General features: G+C 42.6%; 1 protein-coding gene across 3 annotated transcripts in view; it reads left to right on the forward strand.

The window, feature by feature from the left end:
- The first annotated feature begins 2,711 nt into the window (after positions 1-2,711).
- The window catches only part of LOC126188558 (ribonuclease H1-like), a 211,126-nt gene continuing 197,516 nt past the window's right edge, over positions 2,712-16,321 (forward strand). For 2 of the 3 annotated variants that reach the window (XM_049930170.1, XM_049930162.1), the window contains exon 1: positions 2,713-3,172. In XM_049930170.1, coding sequence (XP_049786127.1) covers positions 3,078-3,172 — 95 coding nt within the window. In that variant the 5' untranslated portion in view covers positions 2,713-3,077. Of the gene's footprint in view, positions 3,173-16,321 lie in introns of all 3 variants that reach the window. The other variant, XM_049930178.1, reaches the window with a different exon arrangement.

A 16,321-nucleotide genomic window follows, 5' to 3' on the forward strand; every position in this document is an offset into this window, starting at 1 on the left:
TGTTTTGTAATCTGATAAACCTACACATTTTATCATCTTGAATGTCTACTGTATAAGTATGTCCATATAAACACAAATGAGGTGCGAGAGCGCTAGTCATTTTGTAGAAAGTATCCCAGCTAGCACTCAAGCTTATTTCAAGGTGGATATTGAGTTTACATTCAGCTGAAAATTCAAGATTGAAAAATCAACCTGTTACACAGCTTGTTTCAAGGTGGGTATTGAGTTTAGGTTCAGTTGAAAATTCAAGATTGAAAAATCAACCTGTTACACAGTTTACATCAAGCTGTACAAATTTAGCTTGAATTAAAATAATTTTCCCAAGCTTGAAATAAACTGTAATTTCCCTGGAAGGCTGTACAGCAGATGCGCGCGCAGCCTAGCTTCCATAGACGTCCACGGGAAGCGCCACAAGCGTTTATAAGCCGTGACGTAAGGATGTTGTCGTGTGTGACGTCATGACGGCGCGGAGTTTGGTTTGAGTGTGGCTGTCTCCAATTCTGTTTTATCTTATTTTATTTACTTTTCTGAGCCTTGCTATGTTTACGGCCATTTTACCTTTGTGACACGCGTTAATGATTGTGGTTTGTTGACAAGTTTGTTTTATACTAGAAAACAGTTCGGTACGTTAATGTTACAAATGTTAAATATTACGTAACGTAAAGTTACGTTTACGGCCATTTTACCTCTGTGACGCGCGTTAATGGTTGTGGTTCGTTGACAAGTTTGTTTTATACTAGAAAACAGTTCGGTACGTTAATGTTACAAATGTTAAATATTACGTAACGTAATTAATTAGGTTCAATAAATTCAGATTAATATTTATATAGCTTAAAACAAGCTGTAAATACCAGGCTGTATTCCACGTGTGTATATACAGCTGGAGCCAAGCTTGATAAGTCAAGCTTGAAATATAGCTTGAACTCTGCCAACTTTGATGTTTATTTCAAGCTAGAATCCAGGTAACAGGCTTGAATATTCCAGCTTTGATCAAGCTTATATACTTGAACTTTACAGCTGGAAGCAAGTTTGAAACCAGCTTACTGTGCTATCTGGAATGAAACTATCACTTGGGCGTCTCGGCAGTTTCGTATTTCCTGCAGCAAATGCGCTGCTTTCGTGTTGTGTGACTTTCATACTTTTCAATTGGCTGAGGACAGCCGTAGCTGAAGACAGAAGAACCACCACGAACGGAACTGGAGATGGGAGCAAACTGCAGAAACAACGGATATGCTACTGGGATTCCCACATTCCGTTAGTATGGGTAATATACCCATCCTGCTAATCTCCATGTACACAAAGGGAATCATTGTGGATAATAGGAACAGTGACTATAGACTCACAAAAAACGCCAAATAATTCGAATAAATAACAAAATATAACAGAAAAAATTTTGTCTTTCAAGGTGTTACGAACCGTTACTATAAAGTCACCATGCTTCCCAGCCCTTCCCGTTCACAATTACAATATCAGTGATATGTCAAACAGATTGCTTGCAATTATACCTAGATCAAATTTATGTATCTGTCTAATAACTGTCAGTTTATACCTTTTTTTATTCAAAATGTTGTAGGCTTACTTGCGTTTCTTAATACGATTACTGTACATGAAAAGAGAAGTGTATGTTATAAAAAAAGTGTAATTTAATCGAATGATTTTCACATATTTATCCCAGATAGCACAGTAAGCCAGTTTCAAACTTGTTTCCAGCTGTAAAGTTCAAGTATATAAGCTTGATCAAAGCTGGAATATTCAAGCCTGTTAGCTGGATTCAAGCATGAAACAAACATCAAAGTTGGCAGAGTTCAAGCTATATTTCAAGCTTGACTTATCAAGCTTGGCTCCAGCTGTATCTACACACGTGGAATACAGCCTGGTATTTACAGCTTGTTTTAAGCTATATAAATATTAATCTGAATTTATTGAACCTAATTAATTGCGTTACGTAATATTTAACATTTGTAACATTAACGTACCGAACTGTTTTCTAGTATAAAACAAACTTGTCAACAAACCACAACCATTAACACGCGTCACATAGGTAAAATGACCGTAAACATAGCAAGGCTCAGAAAAGTAAATAAAATAAGATGAAACAGAACTGGAGACAGCCACACTCAAACCAAACTCCGCGCCGTCCTGACGTCACACACGACAACACCCTTACGTCACGGCTTATAAACGCTTGTGGCGCTTCCCGTGGACGTCTATGGAAGCTATGCTGCGCGCGCATCTGCTGTACAGCCTCCCAGGGAAATTACAGTTCATTTCAAGCTTGGGAAAATTATTTTAATTCAAGCTAAATTTGTACAGCTTGATGTAAACTGTGTAACAGGTTGATTTTTCAATCTTGAATTTTCAACTGAACCTAAACTCAATACCCACCTTGAAACAAGCTGTGTAACAGGTTGATTTTTCAATCTTGAATTTTCAACTGAACCTAAACTCAATATCCACCTTGAAATAAGCTTGAGTGCTAGCTGAGATTATTTTGAATTTGAATAGTATACGTTGTTTTATTGTTCGATTAATGTTTATAAAGCAGATGTTACGCCATTTCGTAATAGGACAGTCAGCTAGAAACGAAGCTTTATTTTCGGATATCTTAAGCTTCATGCTATTGCTTGTCAAAAAGATTTCGACACTTTTGAAAGTGTTTCATGAAGTGTTATGTTGTGTTTCAGTATCTGTGCCGAGCCCGAATCTCGTACGACACAGAGCGGAATGAAACATCACTGTTTCGATACAATTAGTCCGTTCCAAGCGCATGTGGACTGAAACAGCCTTATTTTGAAACAACGATACAGTTTCTGTGCCTGGCTCGAGATCCGAGACAGAAGCGGAATGAAACACCACTGTTTCGAAACAGTGAACCACAGCCGTTCTGAAACACTGAAACAGTTCCACATATCGATACACTGTATCGAAACATAGAAACGGTCGCCAAGTATAGTACACAGTACACACATATGGTTTAATGTTTGTTGATTATTGTGAATGGAAGCTGTTTCTGCTAAAAATTTAAGTGGCGGTTTTTGTACGGAGATGTATCTTCTGGGAAAGTGTTGTGAATTTGAATGATTAAATTAACTAGTTTCGTTGAGAAATTTTGGAAGAAGATGAGTTATTACGCTGTTGCGAAGGGCAGATATCCTGGAGTTTATTCTTCGTGGTAAGTACACATATATCATCGTGACAAGTAGTCGATGATAATACTTTATTTCGTCAGTAAAGAGCTATGGGAAATTTTGCAAGGGAGGGGGACAAGAAGTGAATTATTTGGTAAGTAACTCTGTTTCACGCATTTGTGTTGTAGCGTATTGCTGCAGTGTTACGTTGGATTTGTGTTTTACAGCTGGTGCGTGGTGTCGTGCAGTAAATGAATACTAGTTTTTGCGTCCAATATTTCTCTTAGAATATATGAGATAATTGAAATTTTAGGCGGAGTTGCGTGCACGTTAACTATGGCCAGGGGCACCCTACATTAATTTGAATTATCCCTATTAAAAACCTACTTAATCCCGACTTTTAAATCATTTTCTTGAAAGTAAAATACCAGACTACACCATACGTGGTGCCGTTGACCATTGCCATACACGGGGGGACTTTTTTTGTGGTGGGGGGGGGGGGGATGGAAAAAAAATGATTGCCACTTACGGAGCACGAATAATGCCCCTACAGCCCGCCCTCCAAATCTTATGGGACAGGCGTACCGTTTCAGTATGAGAAGATGGAGCATGCAGTGGTTACTGATGAGTAATAGAAGTACCTGTTAGTGTTTGTTGTAAAATACAGTAAAACCAATTTACAGTTTTGTTAGTGGTGGGCCTGACAAGACAGCCTGTCAAGCTTAACTAAATGTCTTCTCCGAAAATTTCCTGCACAGACAGATCGGAAACCCACTCATAATGGAAATATATATTAGATCTAATGGCATCAAATATACCTCACAACTTTGAGGACGTCCACATAAAAAATGTTAACAGGTGACAATGACGCAACTGTAGCAACACTGATTACCAAAGTGCAAAGGCCAACTAAAAGATGTAGCAAGATTTATATGTTCAGTAAATTAGATAAAGAAGTAATTGTACCATACAGTGGTGAAATTGCCTTGATTCCCCTCCTCCCTCCTCTTCCCCCCCTCCCCCCTGACAGTGCCCATCCCGTTTGTAAGTGAGGCAGACATATGCAATAATTGGCACCAATTTTAGTCCATGCTCTTGATCTATTTTTATAAAATTAATTGTTATTTACATTTTAAGTCTTACTAAAGGAACTGGGTGGAAGTGCATATGTCATCTGATCTGTTTTTTTTTCTTCTAAAGTGTGTCCGTCCCCTTAGATGAGGGCTCAGCACATCTGTCTGCTGTGTAGTGGGCCCGGGCTCACTTTCTGGCCAGGTTGGAGATTTTTCTGCACTCGGGGAGTGGGTATTGTGTTGTCTTCTTCCTTGTCATCATCATCATCGTCATCGACGCGCAGGTCACCCAATGCGACATCAACTGAAAAGACTTGCAACTGGGCAGCCGAACTACCACAGGTTCAGTCTCCTGGCCATTAGTGCCTTCTGAACTGTGAGTGTTAATCTCAGGAGAAACAGTGAATAATTGACATTTTAGTGTTTGTACATAGGCCTACCCAGTTACTTCATCTGAATTCACTGTTACCATTTACTACTTGGTTGGTCCTACTTGTTACATAATGACTACTTTGTATGGTGTATGCTTTGAAAGAATTAGCTTCTTCATGTATTCCTCACTCAGTTCATGAAACTACGTGTGCACAAGTGTATCCAACAGTTCCTGTGTGTTCTGTGGCGACAGCATTTCCATTAATCTTCCAACAATTCTCAATAGAATTGAGATCAGGGCCGTTCTGATCTTTGAACTCTGTTTTGTGTAAGGGAAGTTTTTATGTGAAACGTAAAAATGGGGAATAATTATGCTGGGAAATCATCTGCTTCATGATGGATAACATTGATCATAGGACTTACCATCGAAGCTCATCATGCAAAATGTAACAGCAAACATTTCCAAACTAGTGTCTTACTGTGGTTGTAAGCTTCATGTCAAGGATACTGATGTATACATTTGCATTAACTGTGCCACATATGAAGTCCAGATGGCCTACTCTGTCTGTAGAAATGCATCATCACACCATCTGTCCTGCTGGATGTTTGACTAAATGTGTATTTTATATGAAGGCAAAAATTCTTCACCTACTCTCTGATGCATCAACCCTCTGCCATTGGGACCATGCAGATTAAATTTCGACTCATTGAAAAATTACTCTTTTCCATATCTCCGGCAGCCATGTCACATGTGCTTTTTGCCTATATTAGCCACTATTGTTGCATTGTTTGTCAATAAAGGCTTCTTTCTAGGTTGATGTGCAGTGACTCCATCTTCCAGTAGTCTGTTTCCAACAGTTCTACTGTTTACTGAGATGTCACAAATTTCTTCCCAGTCTCATTTTATTTCTATTTATGACAGGTGACAATTCGTGAGAAAAAGTCTCAATGTTCTACCTTATTTGACAGTAGATACCCTTGTCCAGTCCTCTCCTTTCATGCAATCAGCATTACTTTCTCCCTGTATTTTTGCAGTAGCCTAGACATTGCAGATGTGTTAAATCTTACCTGAGAGGATATCTTCTTGGATTGAGGTCAACTGAGGCATAAGCAAATATAGAAGCTGTCTTCTTTGGCATCAATTCCTCTGACACCCATCTCTGCATTTCACTGTGTCAATTTAAAATGTCTGTATGCATATTGCTGCTTTATTGCAGCTGGCGACAGTGGTAAAAAGGAGTTGGCTATTGTTTAAAAAATTTGATAGCAAGTAAAGCAATAAAGGCAGGCATATGTAACCGATGTTTTAACAATATTGAACTGATGTAACCTGAAGCAAACAGTCACAAAAGTCAAAATTATGAAGTAATAATTGGTGATTTAATAACTAATTCCATCACTGTAATGCAGTGTAATTCCACCACTGTATCTCAGTGTGGAACTCGAACTGTCTAGCTCAGGACAGGCGTTTGTAAAGGAATTATGGATCAAATTTAAAAGAATGACCATATACTGGACAGATATGTACACAGTAAAACAATTCATGATGGGAGGTGCCTGCCATAGTACACAGTCATTGTAAAGAAATTTTGAAAGAAACAAACTATTGCGTAATAGGTGTAAAACAAAGTAAGGGACTATAGCTCTGGAGATTCAAAATGAAACACATTTATGTATCAAGAGAGCACAGTGACTACTTTAGCAGAATACTGTAGAAAGATCTTCCACAAAACCCAAAGAAATTCTGGTCATATGTAAAGGCTGTTAGTGGCACCAAAGTTAGTGTCCAGACACTGATGGACGAGACAGGGACCGAAATTGTGAGTTGTAAAGAAAAAGTAGAAATGCTTAACTCTTTTCAAACGTTCCTTTACCAAATGGAAAATCCAGAACTATTGCCCCTATTTAATTTTTGTGCAATTGAAAAGACGAGTGAAATAGTTACTAATGTTAGTGGTGTTGAGGAACAGCTGAAATTGTTAAAATGGAACAAAAGTCCAGGCCTAATGGAATCCTTGTGCTGTGGATTCTATACCCAATATGTGGCTAAGATAGCCCCTCTCTTAGCTATAGCCTATCATAGATCTGTTGAACAAAAATGTGTTCAGTAGTTGCAAGAGAGCACAGCTTACACCTGTTTGTAAGTCCAGATGAACTGCTTCTTGACAGAGGGCTGATGATCTTGCTGTTTGATCCTTCAGCTTCCAACCAACCAATCGTAAATTATTCTTCTAAGATAACATATGTACTGGAGACCATGGGGAGACTTTTGAGGAGCAGTGGGAGGTGTTGAGCTGCTGTTGTAATGTGAGTGGATGAATCCAAACAAGCCCAAAGACTTTGTCCAGACAAAGGTGAAATGTTTTACCAGAGTTATCGCGTCTGCCACTCAGCATCCAGATTTCCAATGCCACAGAGTGATTGCAGAGAGGGGCAGTGGGGGACTTCCGTTCCACCAATTTAAAGCGTGCAACTGCCTCTTCTCCGTGTGGAAGGGGTATTCAGCATCCAGTACAACCTGTTGCAGCAACTGACAGGAAGAGAGAAAAAATTTGTCTTTGCTCTTTTTTATCTTATTCACAGGAATAGGTTTGTAGAGCAATGCTACTTCATTTTATTCCCCCCTCCCCCTCCAAAGTAAAACCTTTTTATGTGATCTTTCATTCACTGAAGATTATTGTTGATCTTAACCTGGTAGACATTTTTTCCCATAATCCCATAAGAATAAAATATAATGGGGTTAAGTCTGAGGACCTAGCAGACTGAGCAGCTGACTCACCTCTGCCAGTCCACCTCTCGGGCTTTTCTCTATTCAGAAAGTCCCTGACAGTGAGGCTGAAATATGGCAGGGTTCTGTCTTGGTGGAAGGTAGCTATGTATGTTAGTTGTGGGAGAGCATACTGGTCCAGCATATCTATGTGTGAAATTCCAGCCACTGTTGATCATAAGGAGGAGAATGGTCTGATCACCATGTTCACATTAAGCCAACCCACACAATGACTTTTGGGATGTCCCTCCCCCATTCACATGTGACATGTAGATTTTCATTACCCCATATTTTACAGTTGTTTCTGATTACAAATCTACTAATATGAAATGTCACTTCTTCAGAGAAACACACGTTGGTGGTAGCTGTGTGACTCATCTATCCTTCTTAGCATTTCTGATGCGAAGTTCATACATACAACCTTTTCTTCGGGTATTATTGTGTGAATCATTTGAATCTTGTGTGCTCTTAGAAGCAACCTTTTGTGCAACACATCATGCCCTGTTGAACGTGGAATCTGTAACTGCAAGCTAGCAGCTTGAACACATTTACGGGGGCTTCGTTGAAATGCTTCTCTGATGCAATAAGCATTGTTTTGGTAGGTCTGTGGATTTCCAGGAGATTTTACTTGTAACAGACTGCCTTTAGTTCTCAGAACCAACTGTTTTTCCTCGTAAGTGGTTGTTGTCCGTATTGAGTTCTAAAATGTGATTGTATGGATGTAACAGATTGCAAGTCTGCCATCTGCAAAACACATTGAACCCGATCTTCCCTTGTTACCATTTTAACTGCATGTAACAAATTCAAATGGTATGAGTAACCTTTCCAACCACGCAAAACAAAACTTCCAGAGTTTCTCTTTGGGTCAGACAGTAGTATAATATACATAGGTGGTTCAGAGTGAGAGGAATCCATCAGCTATTGTGTCATTATCTGTGAAAATGTCTTCAGAATTTGCCTTTTCAGTGTGTGAGTTTTATTCAGTACTGATCTGCATGTGATCCTGAAAGCACTGGAGCAGAGAAGATACCATCATAGATAAAAGAGATTTATTTTGTCCCAGTTACTTCAGTGCATTACAGCTTCAATAACATTGTACCCAGCAGGCAAATGTTTACATACCAACATCCTTAACATTGGTTTGCTGCAGAATTCTTAAACATATTCTGAGTTTTAATATAATAAATTTCTTTGAGACAGAAAAACTTCTGTCCACAAATCTACATCTGCATAGCGACTCTGCAAATCACACTTAAGTACCTGGCAGAGGGTTCATTGAGCCACCTTCACAATGATTCTCTGTTATTCCACTCTCAAACAGCATGGAGAAAAAACGAACACCCATATCTTTCTGGGCGAGCTGTGATTGCCCTTATTTTATTATGACGATTATTGCTCTCTATGTAGGCTGGTGTCAACAAAATATTTTCACATTCAGAGGAGAAAGTTGGTGATTGAAATTTCATGGTAAGATCGTGCAGTGAGAAACACCTTTGTTTTGATGTTCAGCCAAATCCTGTATCACGTCAGTAACATTCTCCCTCCCCTATTTCACGATAATACAAAACGTGCTGCCCTTCTGTGAACTTTCTCGATGTACTTTGTTAATCCTATCTGGTAAGGGTCCCACATCGTGCAGCAGTACTGTGAAAGAAGACGGACAAGCGTAGTGGAGGCAGTCTCTTTACTGTTAAGTGTTTTGCCAATAAAACGGTCTTTGGTTCACCTTCCCCACGATGTTTTCGGTGTGTTCTTTCCAATTTAAATTGTCTCTGATCGTAATTTCTAGGTATTTAGTTGAATTTGTGGCCTTCAGATTTGATTGATTTATTGTGTAACTGAAGTTTAATGGATTCCTTTTAGCATTCATGTGAATGGCCTCACACTTTTCATTATTTATGGTCAGTTGCCAATTTTTTGCACCATACAGATATCTAATCTAAATTATTATACAGTTGTTTTTGATCTTCTGGTGACTTTATTAGGTGGTAAATGAGAGCATCATCTGCAAACAACCAAGATGGCTGCTTGGATTGTCTCCTAAATCATTTAAATAGATAAGGAACAACAGAGGGTGTAGAACACAACCTTGGAGAGTGCCAGAAATCACTTCTGTTTTACTCAATGACTTTTCGTCAATTACTGTGAATTGCGACCTCATTGACTGGAAATCATGAATCCAGTTGCATAACTGAGATAATATTTCATAAGCATACAACTTGATTACAATCCACATGTGAGGTATGGTGTCAAAATCCTTCTGGAGATCTAGAAATACAGAATCAATCATCATAGATTTAGAAAGCAACACTTGCTTAAAACTCATTTTGCCCTTTTCTCATGTGATATCCTGTGAACCATAGATGAAGGGCAACAGGCAGTCCATATTCCTAGATCCCTGGATGCACCTGATGCATTCCTCCACTGCAGACTGTTAACAAACGTCTGAGCATATGGATTATATGAATGGCTCGAAGTGTCTTTGTACTAGACAGTGAGTGTTCATCAGAGACAAGGATATCCTCAAGAGTGCCCCAGGGAAGTGTGATAGGACTGCTCATCTTCTCTATGTACATAAATGATCTGACTGACAGGGTGAGCAGCAATATGCAGATGTATATTGATGATGTCGTGGCATATGGGAAGGTGTCATTACTGAGTGAGTGTAGGAGAATACAAGATGACTTGACAAAATTTCTATTAGTGTGATGAATGGCAGCTTGCTCTCAATTTAGAAAAAGGTAAGTGAATGCCTTGCAGAAGGAAAAAACAATTCTGGAATATTTGAATACAGCATTAGTAGTGTGCTATCTGACACAGTTATGTCAAATGAACCTCTTGGTGTAACCTTGAAAAGCCATATGAAATTGAATGAGCACATAAGGCCAGTAGTAGGGGACGAGAATGGTTGATTCAGTTTATTGGGAGAATTTTATGGAAATGCAGCTTATGTGCAATGGAGATCACACACAGAACACTAGTGCAATCCTTTCTTTAGTACTGCTCCAGTGTCGGGAATCCCCATGACGTTGAATTTAAGGAAGGAATCAAAGCAATTCAGATGTGTACTGCTATATTTATTACCGATAGGATTGATAAACATGCAGCTATTACGGAGATCCTGTGTGACCTCAAATGGGAATCCTGGGAGGGAAGAAAACATGCTTTTTGTGAAATGCTATTAAGAAAATTCAGAGAATTGGCATTTAAAGCTGACTGCAGAATGATTCTATTGCTATCAACATACATTTTGCATAAAGATCACAAAGATAAGAGAAATTAAGGCTTATATGGAGGCATATAGACACTCGTTTTTCCCTTGCTGTATTTTCAAGTGGAACAGGAATTGAAATGACTAGTAGTGGTATAAAATGCCATCTGCCACGCACCATATGATGGCTTGCGGAGTATGTATGTAGATGTATATGAAATGTATCATTTCTCCGGGTACACAGTCAAACATAAATCAGGGGAAACAAGCAAGTTGACATAGTAGCCATGGGCTCCTGCAAGAAACACAGTGTGATAGTGTTACATACCTCTGCGTGCTCAAACCAAACAATGGAAACTCCAGGTAGGAATATCAACACTGTGGGAGAAGATAGATTGCTACGTACTGTGAAGAAGACATGTTAAGTTGCAAAAAGGCACAATTTAGGCACAAAGCTTTCAGCCGCAGCCTTCATCAGCAAAAGAAGAAAGGCACAGAAGCAAGCACACCTCATGCACACATGACAGCCAACTCTGGCAGCTCAGGTCAGACTGCAAATATCACATTGGGTGGAAGCAGCAACCTTTGGAGGGGGTGGGGAGTGGGAAGGGATAGTAGTGTAAGGAGGCGGGGGGAGGGAATGCTGTCTGGTGGAGTGTGCAGGGACTAGAATGCCATCAGGTGCAGTGCCAGGAGGTTGTGGGACAGGGAGGTGGGAAAAGGAGGAGACGAGAAGGGGGTGGAGGTGATAGGACAGAGGGAGTGGAAATTGTTGGGTGGAGGGTGTGGGCAGTGTGTGTTACTGTAGGTCAGGCTGGGATTATGGGAGAGGGGAATGTATTGTAAGGATAACTCTCATCTGCACAGTTCAGAAAAGCTGATGATGGAGGGGAGGATCCAGATGACTTGGGTAGTGAAGCAGCCATTGAAATCGAGAAGTTATGTTCAGCTGCATGTTGTGCCACAGGGTTGGCTACTTTCCTCATGGCCCAGTTGCGGTGGACGTTCATCCTGGTGAACAGTTGGTTGTTACTCACTCCAATGTAAACAGCTGTGCAATGATTGCAGCAGAGCTAGTAAATGACATGGCTGCTTTCACAGGTGGCCTGAGCCCTGTTGGTGTAGGATAAACTTGTGACAGGACTGGAATAGGAAGTGCTAGATGGGTGGATTGGGCAGGGCTTGCACCTGGGTCTTCCTTGTGCCAAGGGGTTGTGAGTGAGAGTGGCTTAGGGATGGACAAGGATGTTGTGGAGGTTGGGTGGGGATGGAACACCACTGTAGGAGGGGTGGGAACGGTCTCTGCTAAGATGTCGCTCATTTCAGGGCATGATGATAGGTAATCAAAGCTCTGGCAAAGGATGTGATTCAGTTGTTCCAGTCTTGAGCTGGTACTGGGTGATGAAGGGAGCACTCCTTTGTGGCTAGTTCTTGGGGGTGGTGGGAGGATTGGGGGTGTGAGGGGAAATGGCATGGTAGATCTGTTTGCAGACTAGATCGTAGGTATAGAGCCTACCTGTGAAGGGCGTGCTGAGACCCTCAGCATTCTGAGTAAAGGAAATCTTGTCATTGCGGGTACACCGTCCCTAGGTGGACAGGCTGTATGGGAGGGAATTTTTGGTGTGAAAGGGATGACAGCTGTAAAAATTCAGATACTGTTGGTGATTGGTGGGTTCAATGTGGATAGAGGTGTGGATGGAACGTCAGAGAGTATGTTGTCAACATCTAGGAAGGTGGCACGCTGGGTTGATGAGGACCATGTGAAATGCATGGGAGAGGAGGTGTTGAGGTTGTGAAGGAATTGAAGATAGTGGCTTCATCCTGAGTCCATATCATGAAGATATCATTAAATGAACCTCAAACAGGTTAGGGTTTTGGCATTTTGGGAGGCTAGGGAGGTCTCACTAGATAGTCCACAAACAGATTGGCATAGGGCATCATGCAACAGTACCTAACAGTTACTGATAAATGTAGTTGCTGTTCTAAGTAGCAGTCGCATACGAGCAGACAAGTTGTGTCTCTATCTGTGGTTACTCATACTTTAGGTACTGGGGCTGTGCACGGCTCAGTGTAAAAAGAATAGCTCAATGTCGTCATAGGTTTGAGTCGCATACATTTGCATTCATGCCCTGCAGGTAATTCACTGCAGATAATGACCTGTAGCTGTGGTCTTGCAGTTAAATAGTCTGTGTGTTGGCTAGAACTGAGTGTTAATAAAACACAGAAATATAAAATAAAAGATCAGTGAGCAATTTAATAAAAAGAGTTCTATTCAAAAGTCTGTAATTGATGAAGATGACAGAGAATTATGTTATAAAACATTTATTCAAGACAGGACATCTCAAATAAACGGGAAGTGGTCCTATGACATTCAGTTAAAATACAGACAGAAAATACCCTTATCAAATGAAGTAAACTTAAGTTGAGAAGGCTGGTAGCAAATTCCCAAACTAAATAGTCAGCAAAGTCTCACAAAAATCAAGTCCAATTTGTGATCACAGTGCATTAAACATTCACCAGCTGAAAATAGTTCAGAGTTCAGTATGATGATTCACAAATTAATATGCACGATACAATGAACATAAACACATACTTTGTCTGTCCTCAGCTCCTTAACACAACTGGAATAAGTTAGTCTTATTCTGGAGCACATTCAGACCTCTTGAAATATGAAGTCCCTTCAGAAGTTGAAGTAATGGCCATTCACTGCCCAGAGTCAAACACCTATACAACTGAATCGTGCAGCTCTGCCTTCTTCAAGAACTTGGACATAAAGTGTCCAGAATTGCTCCTTGAGCTCTTCACTTGAGAATTCCCAGACTCCACTTGAAACCTATCGTGTTCCACAACTGTCTGCTTTTCCATTGGCTGAAGGCCGCTTCCACCAAAAATACATTGTCCTTAATCTCTACAGACATGATTTGATTCAAGTTGAACACTTCTCAGGTTAACTAATGTATTACAACAATATTTAATAAAGAAATTTTATAAATGCTCAGTCACATTCAGAACCCCCCCTGCGGGTTCGGGGGTTAGAATAGGCCCGCGGTATTCCTGCCTGTCGTAAGAGGCGACTAAAAGGAGTCCATCCCCCTCAAGGGGGTAGTTAGCGCCTGCGTCCGGAGACGGACGGTTCCACGACGTATAATAGTGGTCTTTTTGGTTTTTCACTTCTCGTTTCTTCCTTCCTTTGGTTGGTTCCTTTCTTTGTTCTTCTCCACCTCACTGTCTTCCTTACTCTTTCCCTTGACTTCTTCTCCTCGCCTTCTCATTGCCTTCTTCTCCTTGCCTTCTCTGGTCTCCGCCTCGGCATTTGAGACAGTCTGTCATCTTTCTCCCTCTCTCTCTTCTTTTTCCTCTTCTTCCTTCCTCCCTGTGCGTGGCTGAAGGCCGACCCACGCGTTCGCACACGTAGCCGGTGACGGGGTAACGCGTAATTCCCCGCCCTGGGTAGACATGTAAGGCACGCGCGTACCCCCTGGTAAAGGCCAGGCCCGGGGAGGGGTGATTGCCTGAGCTGATACCTTCTGACCATGCCAATTGGTCCCTCCGTCTGTTTCTCGGGAGGTGTGACCTGAGGTGTAAACATTCACCTAAGGCGGGAGTGCCCTCTGAGAGGGTCCCCACAAGGAAGGAGCGCGCCATCGGAGACGCTGGCAATCATGGGGATTCCTCCGCAATGGATTTCACTCCATCTCTCTCGACTTCTGCCCAAAAACGGAAACGTGATCAGCCACCAGTGACAAAAGTACTACTGCCTGCCCCACAGTTCCTCGTCGTTTCTCGATCTGAGGACGGAAAGGATTTTTCCTCTGTCAACCCTTTCGTTATCCAGAAGGGCGTAGATGCCATAGCCGGATCTGTCAAATCTTGTACCAGGTTGCGTAACGGTACCTTATTACTAGAAACTGAGAGCGCCTTTCAGGCACAAAAACTGCTTCGGGCCACACTCCTGTACACGTTCCCTGTCTGGGTGGAGGCCCACCGAACTTTGAATTCGTCTCGTGGTGTAGTCTATACTAGCTCCCTCGACGGATTGACTGATGAGGAGATTCAATCTTTCCTCGCTGAGCAGGGTGTGACGGCTGTCCATAGGGTCATGAAAAAGGTCAACAATGACCTTGTACCGACTCGGACACTTTTCTTGACCTTCGATAGTGTTAAGCTGCCATCGCGCATCAAGGCGGGCTACGAGGTTATTTCTGTTCGCCCCTATGTCCCGACACCTACGCGCTGCTACCAGTGTCAGCGTTTCAATCACACTCGACAGTCTTGTTCCAATGCAGCTAAATGTGTCACTTGTGGCAGGGATGCCCATGAGGGTGACTGTCCACCTCCGTCTCCTCGTTGTGTGAACTGTCAGGGTGACCATGCCGCATCCTCCCGCGACTGTCCTGTCTATAAGGAAGAACGCTGTATCCAAGAAATTCGGGTCAAAGAGAAAGTATCCACCTCGGCTGCTCGCAAGCTATTGGCTAGTAGGAAGCCCACGCTGCTCCCAGCGGGGAAATACAGTACTGTCCTCGCCTCTCCTCGGACTACCCGGGAGGTGGCAACCCAGACATGCGATCTGACCTTCAGCACCACGGTCGTCCGTTCGGCCAGTGCTAAGATCGCGCAGTCGACGTCTCCTCTTCCTCCCATCACCCCACAGACACCAGCCCCTTCATCAGCTTCTGCTAAGACGAAGACCTAGAAGTCAGCTGCACGGGCCTTCAAGAAGGAACCATGCCGTGCAGACTTCCTACGTACCTCGACCTCCCAGCCTTCGACTGGTACTTCCACCAAACGTCCTTCCAAGAAGGCTCATAGGAAGCACAGTTCTCCTTCTCCGCCACGGCGCATTTCTTCTACTGCGCCACCCAGCGGTTGCCGCCCCAGGCCATCTTCCGTTTCGCCTGGCCGCACCGCTGGTAGCCGAACATCTGGCCATTCACCGGCGGAGGAAGCTCCCCCTCCCGGGCATCCTCCCAAGATGGCCGATGAACCTATAGACCCAATGGACGATGACTGTCCGCCTACTGATAGCGGCGGCAGTGCTCGCTCGAAGCCAGGCCCTCAGCGGCCTTCGAGGTGACCCCTTCTTTCATCTTCCCTTTCTTACGATGGCACTTATTCACTGGAATATTCGCAGCATTCGCTCCAACCGAGAGGACTTGAAGTTGCTGCTCCGCTTGCACCTTCCGCTCGTCGTAGCCCTCCAGGAAACGAAGCTACGCCCATGCGATCAAATTGCCTTGGCACACTACACTTCTGTGCGTTTTGACCTACCCCCTGTGGTAGGTATCCCAGCTCATGGAGGGGTTATGTTGCTGGTCCGGGATGATATTTACTACAATCCCATCACGTTGCACACCGGCCTGCAGGCAGTTGCCGTCCGCGTTACTCTCCCCACTTTTACATTTTCCATTTGTACCGTTTACACTCCATCGTCATCTGCCGTTACCAGGGCAGACATGATGCAACTTATTGCTCAGCTACCTGCACCATTTTTGTTAACTGGAGACTTCAATGCCCACCATCCCCTTTGGGGCTCTCCAGCATCCTGCCCGAGGGGCTCCCTGTTAGCAGACCTTTTCAACCAGCTCAATCTTGTCTGCCTCAATACTGGCGCCCCTACTTTTCTTTCGGACACATCTCACACCTATTCCCATTTAGACCTCTCTGTATGTACTCCCCAACTTGCACGCCGGTTTGAGTGGTATGCCCTTTCTGATACATATTCGAGCGACCACTTCCCGTGTGTTATCCATCTCCTGCAGCATACCCC

The sequence above is a fragment of the Schistocerca cancellata genome, chromosome 1 (assembly GCF_023864275.1).
Source record: "Schistocerca cancellata isolate TAMUIC-IGC-003103 chromosome 1, iqSchCanc2.1, whole genome shotgun sequence".
In the NCBI taxonomy this organism is placed as follows: domain Eukaryota; kingdom Metazoa; phylum Arthropoda; class Insecta; order Orthoptera; family Acrididae; genus Schistocerca; species Schistocerca cancellata.